The 8000-nt window shown below is 44.2% G+C and overlaps 1 protein-coding gene across 4 annotated transcripts in view; it reads right to left on the reverse strand.

Moving 5' to 3' along the window:
• Positions 1 to 8000, reverse strand: part of DGCR8 (DGCR8, microprocessor complex subunit) — a 36963-nt gene that overhangs the window by 10118 nt on the left and 18845 nt on the right. For 3 of the 4 annotated variants that reach the window (XM_027859425.1, XM_027859426.1, XM_027859427.1), the window contains 4 exons: positions 5869 to 6066; positions 5214 to 5315; positions 4407 to 4505; positions 2358 to 2440 (listed from right to left, as the gene is read on the reverse strand). In XM_027859425.1, the coding sequence (XP_027715226.1) occupies positions 2358 to 2440; positions 4407 to 4505; positions 5214 to 5315; positions 5869 to 6066 (482 nt within the window). The remainder of the gene's footprint in view (positions 1 to 2357; positions 2441 to 4406; positions 4506 to 5213; positions 5316 to 5868; positions 6067 to 8000) is intronic. The other variant, XM_027859429.1, reaches the window with a different exon arrangement.

An 8000-nucleotide genomic window follows, 5' to 3' on the forward strand; every position in this document is an offset into this window, starting at 1 on the left:
CACACACACACACACACACACACACACACACACACACACACACACACGGCGCTAGAGTGAGGAGGACACTCTCTGACTCCTCTGCAGTCTTAGAGAGTTGCCATGAGTGCCGAGAATCAGAATTAGGGTGCGCTCACGGGACACCCACATGAATGAGGCTTCCTGGTCTACACTTAAAACATCTGATGAACTGAATTTAGCACCTCTATTTACAAACAGACTCTCGTATGGATCACAGAAATTCAAAACAATGATGAACCAGATAACTAGACAACCTTCCCTACTAAAAGTCATCATCTATTTTCCCTAAGACCTGCTACAAAGCACTACAACTTGAGCTAAAAAGAGAAAAATGCAAACAAAAAGGACCCCATGAAGAGGGTTGCAAAACGTGGCCTGAACATCAGAAAGTGTCATCCACAGAATGAGACTGCTCCAAAGGCTCCTACGAGCCTGCACTGGGGGACCACAATATCTCCAGGTGTGAAGGGGCAAACCTCAGCGCTGTCATCGATTCCTCCCTCTCCCTCTCATCCAGTCGGCGCCAAGGCATGTCAAATCTACTTTCGTAACATACCTCTTGGATAAACTCCCTTCCCCCCTGACACTGGTCCCACCCCAGGGCGGGTCCTTGTTACCTGCACTACGTGGTAGCTTGCTGGTCGACCTGCCCATCTTCTACTCACACAGCTGTGACCATGTCACTCCCTATTAAGTAAATTTCAGGGACTCCCTATTACCCCTAAGATCAAATACAGGATCATAATAGCTAACATTTATGGAACACTTTAAGGTTCACAAAGTGCTCTTATTTGTCATCTTGGTCAACTGTCAATGCTATTATTTCCCCATTTTACAGGATGAGGAAACTGAAGCACAAAAATGCTAAAGTTAGCTCAAAGAAATAGGATTGGAACCCAAGCCGTCGTGACTCCAAGGCCTGCACCCCACGTACTGCTCCTACCTGGCCCCTCCCTGGCTTTCCTATTTTCTCCTTTATTCCTCTCTACATTCATACATAGATTGCCTGAGGTTCAGGGACACTGGCCTCCGAGAACACCCCCATCTCGCGACACTGAATCCCTCTGCTCACTCTGCCATCTGCCCCTGCCCAGTTCCCTCCTGAAGCTCCCCAACATCTGTTAGGGCCTCTCCCGGTTCCCTCCCCTACTCACACCCTCCTTGGAAGGCACTTCCAAGTGGCCCAAAATAGGCCTTCATGGTACTCACTGTTTTCCCACCCCTTCCCTGAAAGCAAATCCTGGTTTTGCCTCTCCTTTTTTTCTCCAAGGCTTGGCACAGCGCTTAGCACAGAGAGCATCTAATAAATGTTTGTTGAAATAACTTCACCACCATCACTAACCAATTACTACCCAATTCTCCCCCTTCTCCACATCACTATCATTCATGGACAGAAACCATGGGGAAATGTGACCAGACTATTTCTACAGGGGCCACAAACCTCCAACTCAGTAGCAGATACAGCCCATGCAGACCCAGAGAAGATGTTTCTAGACACAATCTGCTTGCTATGATTTTATTAGCAGAAAACACATTTGAGAAGATATACACATGACCAACTGCTGTTTCCGCCTGACTTATGGCTGGAATCTCCTCTGCTGGCACGTGCTCCTCCAGAGGGGGGATGTCCATTTTCCCGATTCTCTTTCCGCCCCTAGCTCTTAGCACCCAGTGCTCTACACGGTGTAATCACCTAAGACATTACTGCTTCCTCGTACACTCCCTTGGAGGAATTGGCCAAGACCAAGACTCCTCAGACTTCTCTGGTCTTTGTCCAACAGCCGCAATCCCCCCTCCTCCTGCACACAGGCTGCCTCACAGTTCCTGCATTCTCCACGTTCACCAAGGCCATCCTTCTCGCCAGGCAAAACTTGCGCTTCTGGATGCCTCATCCCTGGCCCTTTCTGCTTTCTGAGAGATTTTTAGTACCTCTAAGGCCAGAGGGAAAGAACAAAACAATGTGCCCCTGCTAGGACCCTGCAGAAGGGGTCCACTAAAGAATTAAGGGGTGAGAGCAGAAGTTCCCCTAGATAAAGACAGAGAGCTAACAAAGGGGCCTAAGAATGTTGGAACCCCCAGAACCTGCTGGAAAAGGGAGCTGGCATCCTGAGGGACTGGGATGAGTGGGGCCCAGCCCCACTTGTCCTCCACACCAAGGAGAGGGTACTAAAATCCCAACCCTTAGTCTAAGGAGGACACAGACTCGTGGGATCTCTCCAGGTCCCTCCTGGTCTTGTAGTCTAGGCACTAGTAATTCATTCGAACCAGGTAGGGCTGGTCACCAAAGCCTCTGCCAGGGCCAACATTTCTAGACAAGGTCAGCTGAGCGGGCTTACCTCCAGTTCTTCACTGTCTTTGGGTTTCTCGTCGGAGGTCTGCTTAACAAAGTCAGGGATGAGAATTTCCAGTGTGGCTCGGGCTAAAAGAGTAATCGTTTTAGTTTGTGCTCATTCTTAATTATCATAAGAGGAAAGAGATCTCGAAATTCACTGGCTTGAAGGACTGGGGCAGCCAACGCCTCAATGCTGGGACACGTGCTCTTCTATGGCTAACCCACCAACAAGCCAACAATGAAAAACTCAAGAAAACAGGTTGTTCTTCTGTGCACATACGTCCATCGAGGGAAAAGGTCTCAATCCTTGACCTAAAATTCACTGGTCACCCATTTCCTTACGGACCCATTCCTCCACCCCTCTGCATTTCTAGTGTTCATGCATTGTGTGCTCTGGGTCTTCACCATCAGCTCAGAATTTGGGATGTGGATGGGACCTTAGAGATCATCTAGGCCACTGCTCTCCCCTTACAACGAAGAAAGCTAAAGCCTAGAGGTGGGAAGTGAGTTGCCCAAGGTCATACACGAGGCTAGGGAGTGGCAGATCACAGGTTCAAGCTAAGGTCCAATACTCCTTCCACTACACCAGGCTACTCTTACTTCAACTGGTCCAAGTTTGCTTGATGCTGAAATTTAAAAAGAACAAAAACTGCCACTTTGAGGCACTCAGATGTAAAGAAGAACCAGGCTGGCCCCACAAAACTCCTGGCCAAGAAAAACAGCTGTGACCCCGCAGAGTCACCCAATCTCTTTCCTTGCAACACTGGGGTCCCCCTCTTTGCATAACTTGAGCTCACTTCATTCCAAAGTGGGCAAACTTTTAATCTGCCAACTATTCTGGAATGACACCTTCTCAAGCAGGACCATACACTTTTCTTGCTTTGGAAGCAGACTGTAAAGTCCTTGGGATCAGGGACTGTCTTGGTTTTCATCTTCCTGCCCCCAGTGCCTACCCAGCACAGTGCATTGTACATAGTAGGCACTTAAATGTTTGGTGAATTGGTCCTGGGCCCAATTTAGCCCTTTCATGATGACGACACAGGGTCTCGTGAACTTCAAATGATCTCTGCAAAGGTGACTGAGGCACACAATGTTGTCGGGGCCTTCACGAAATGGTTTTTTTGTCTGTTGTCTTGTAAAAGCTCTCGTGCCTACTCTTCTGTTTTTCTGTCTCCACCTCCCACCAGGCTGTCACCTCGCCTTCTGTCACTGCTATCAGCACAACTGTCCTGCCCCACCTGCCCCCTCTATTAACGTGCTGCTGTTTCAGTTCTGTGGCCTGGAAATGGCTGGAATGATTCCCAAGAAAAGCCTGCAGGGCTTCCCAAAGGCTCAATCACACTTAGTTAGCACCAACGGGTGTGTATGTGTATTCAGGTGCCTTTTTCGCCCCCTCCTGAGTGGGGCCCAGTGAAGTAATGAGTTACGATGAGGTGGGCAGAGTTAAGCATTAAGAATCAGTCCTCTTCTGACTGCATTACAGGAGAACAGCCAAAAAGGGACTTACTCCAATTGCAGAGCCACAGAATTCTGCTCTAGAAATCAGACTTTGGCAACACTGTGAAAGGGAGGGGAGAGGGAGTCGATCTGTGATGTTACTGGTAAAGGAACTCCCTCTACAAATGCAGGCCGGCACTTATTTGCAATTTAAAAAGGCTTAACAGCACTGAGGAGGAAAGTGACTTTGGCCAGGGGTTACACAGCCAACATGTTTCAAGAGGGGCTGGCAACTTGGGTCTTCAGGGGTTCAAGATCAGCTCTTTTATCCACCAGGCTGTGGCTGCCTCCATCATCAGGGCAAAAGCTCAACAATGCAAAGCAAATTTCAAAGCACAATAAAAACCACCGTGAAATGTGGAAATACAGCTTGGTGACTGATTCTAATGCTTAAACAAAGTGTACTGGAATTTTACCACTTTTAAGCTATCCAATGGCGTCAGCATTCTCTCTCCATACCCAAGACTGCTGCCTTCCTCAACCCCAGACAGAGAGAGGCGGGGACAGTAAAACAGACGGGCAGTGGGGCAGTGGGAGTTACAAACGCGCACGTTACCAGCTTTGTTCTTTGCAAGCTTTTTGCTGCTTGCAGTTCCAGCCCCATAGGTCACTCCATCAATAGTCACTGAGGCTCCAAAAGGCTCACTTGGGTTCTCTAAAAAATGGAAAACATTCTCTTTAAAATATTTAGCCTGAATGAAACACCATTCAAAAAATCCCCTAACACAATGCAGGGTTTAAATTCACTAAATTATAAGTCAAACATTTATGAGTGCCTACTATGTATAGCATTTTATAAGGTACTTTTAGAAAAAAAGGCAAAAAAGCACTGGGGAAAAAAAAGCATTCTTCTTCCCGAAGGAATTTAGAATCCAGCAAAGGAGGACAGACACAAGGAGAAAATTTTTACAAAACCCACCAAGTGTAAATCAATACAAACTGGGTTTGTACTGATAACAGGCTGACCGGAGATCACTGAGGAGGTAGCACGGCCCAGTGGAAAGAAAACCAGATTTGGAATCAGAGGATCTAGGGTTCAAATATCACCTCTACTACCGACCCTACATGTGTATGTGTTTGTGTGTGGGGGTGTGGGTGTGACCTTGGGCATGTCACTCCCCACCCCGCCCCCACCTTGACGATGTCTCAGGTGTTTGGAGGAGACATCTCTAAGGTCCAGTCCAGCTTTACAGGATCTCTAACTCCTAGGATCCTACCTAGGGGCAGTGGGTACAGGACAGGTTAGAGCAGAGTCAGCACTAAGGTCAGCTCCCTTAGATCCCGTATTATATGCAAACTCTGTCTACCAAGTTAACAAAGAACAGCTGTAGATACAGCCCCTAAATGAGGGAACAAAACTTACCACATTCAAAGAAAGTGTAAACAGGGCGAACCTTGAGGACTCGCTGCATGTATTCGTGCAGTATGCAGACTTCTGACTTCCCATTGGGATTAATAACAAACTCTGTGACAAAGAAGAAATATGTGACAACACGGGACATTTAACCCCCCTCATCCCCACAAATGGACATGTGGCCAACATTTAAGAGAAATCAGCATTTAGGAAGCCAGAGGCAGAGGACAATGGGAAAGAGCCCTTGCATCTCAGGAGACCCAGGTTTCAAACCCAGCTCTTCCACTCCTTAGCCAGATGACCATTATGAGACATGACTAGAAATCCCCAGGGCTTCATTTTACTAGCTGTCAAACAAGAATTACAGTATTTGAACTTTATAAGCCTCAAATGAAAATGTGTATAAAACCATCTTTAAACCTTAAAATGCTATGTAAATGTCAGCTAGTAGTCTTACAGAAACAAATTAGCATATGAATGTAAAGCTTTAGTGACCCAAGTATTATGTTACTTAGACTGGAAATGTTTCATGCACAAATTGTTTATTTCACACGTGGACCATTAAGAAAGGCCTCAGAGCTACATTTTAAGACACAAAATTGACCAATCCCAGTCAGCCTGGTTAGATTCCGCTAATTTTAAAATTCAAAAACATAAGACTAACCTTTCTTTGTAGGTGCATCATGCACAGACAAAGTAATGAGTTTCTGGTTGGCTGGCAAGATGGGCCTCTCGGATTCTGCCTGCTTACGCTTCATTTCACGGTTGAACTGGCGTCTTTCTGCCCAAGTCCTGAACTTTTTCACAGTCACTTGCTCAAAATCAAAACGCTTTTCCAGATAGTTTCGAAAGTCCTCAAGATCTGTACAGAAATTGCCAAAGAAACACTGTTATTTCTAGTTATCAAATTATGAATGACTATTTGGTGAAGGCAAAAACAATGAAAAGCACAAACACGTGGCAAAGGGGAGAAAAAAATACACCCATTTGCTGATAATATGACAATTGCTTAGAAACCCCAGAGAAACAATAAAGGGATTAGTACAGACAATTAAGAGTTTCAGTAAAGGAGCAGGATACAAAACAAATCCACAAAACTCAATAGCATGTCTATACAGAGGTAACAAAATCTAAGAGGAAATAAAAGGGAAGGAAGTCCTATTGAAAACAACTACCAAATGCATAAAATAACTGAGTCGACCTACTAAGGTACATTGGAGAAACAGCATTTCTAAGGCATAAAAAGAAAAAATTCAGTAATGGAGGGATCTTCAATTGCTGACTGGTCATACCAACACAATAAAAATGAAAATATTACCTAAACTGATTTACAGACTTAGTGCTATATTAAACTACTAAAAGGAAACTTGAAGGAGCTACATAACAAAATTAATTCAGAAGAACAAAAGGTTTACAGTCCCAAGGGGCCAAAAGGCAGAAGAAAGAATAAGGGATAACTAGTTCTTCCAGATAACAAGTTACAACAAAACAGTTAAAATAAAAAACTATTCGATACTGATTAAAAAATAGAAAAGTAGATCAGTAGAAGAGACTAGAAGGGCAGCTAGGTGATGAAATAGAGAGAGTGTCAAGCCTGAAATCAGGAAGACTCATCTTCCTGAGTTCAAATCTGGCCTCAGACACTTACAAGCTGTGTGACCCTGGGCAAGTTACTTAACCCTGTTTGCCTCAGTTTCCTCATCTATAAAATGAGTTGGAGAAGGAAATGGCAAGCCACTCTAGTATCTTTGCCAAGAAAACCCCAAATGGGGTCATGAAGAGTTAGACATGACTGAAACAACTGAGTAACAAGAACAGATTAAATGAGAAAGAATCAGAAGCAAGCCCAGACTTAATAACCCAAATATTCAAGAAATCCAAGAACATAAGTATCTGAAGAAAAACTACCTATTTGACAAAAACTCCTGGAAAAATCAGAAATCAGTTTGGTAGAAATTAGGGTTAAATCAACATCTTAAGTCAAGTTCAAAATAGAGATACAAGTTGAATATTAAAGATCACACCACAAAAAAAACTAGAAAAGAACCAGATGAGGTATTTCTCAAAGCCACGGCTAGAGTTCTTAACTATACAAGGGACGGAGGAGAGAGATAGCTGTAGTTATATTAAATGGAAAAGCTTTATACAAACAAAACGAGTGCCAGTAGGTTAAGAAGGAAAGCTACATGTTGAGAAAAAATCTTGGCTTAACTCTGATGCACAAGACTTATGAGGACTAATACATATCTTTAAGTCCAAAAGCTATAAACAAAAATAGGTCTTAACAAGAACTACAAACTATTCACTAGATTAAAGACTGCTCTAAATCACAAATAATTATAAAAATGCGAATCAAAAAACAATTCAGAAAACTGATGATAACAAAAAATGGAAACAGTAAATGTCAGCTATGGAAAGACAGGTACACTCACACGTATTATCGGAGAAGCAAGTAACTTTCCATTCTAGAAAGCAATTTGGAATTATGCTAGGAAAGTAACTAAAACATCTTTCACCTCTGAGCCTGTGTTTTGTGACAGACCTCTGGCATAATTAAGGGAGTCTCCCCTGGGAGCACACAGGGATCCCCTACTGACCCTTGTTTTCTAGGACTGGGCTCACAGAGCCCAATTTCCACACCAAAGGTACAAATGTCATTAGGCAAAGTCCTTGTCCAGAGACCCCAGTTCAAGTCTGAAGAAAGGTCCATGGGCCAGCCAGACACAATAGGCAACACAAACCCCCTAATGAGTTCAGATGCCAAGAATAATATGTAACAACAAGAAATCAATTCAA

The sequence above is a fragment of the Vombatus ursinus genome, unplaced genomic scaffold (assembly GCF_900497805.2).
Source record: "Vombatus ursinus unplaced genomic scaffold, bare-nosed wombat genome assembly UNPS02014167.1, whole genome shotgun sequence".
NCBI classification, from domain to species: Eukaryota; Metazoa; Chordata; class Mammalia; order Diprotodontia; family Vombatidae; genus Vombatus; species Vombatus ursinus.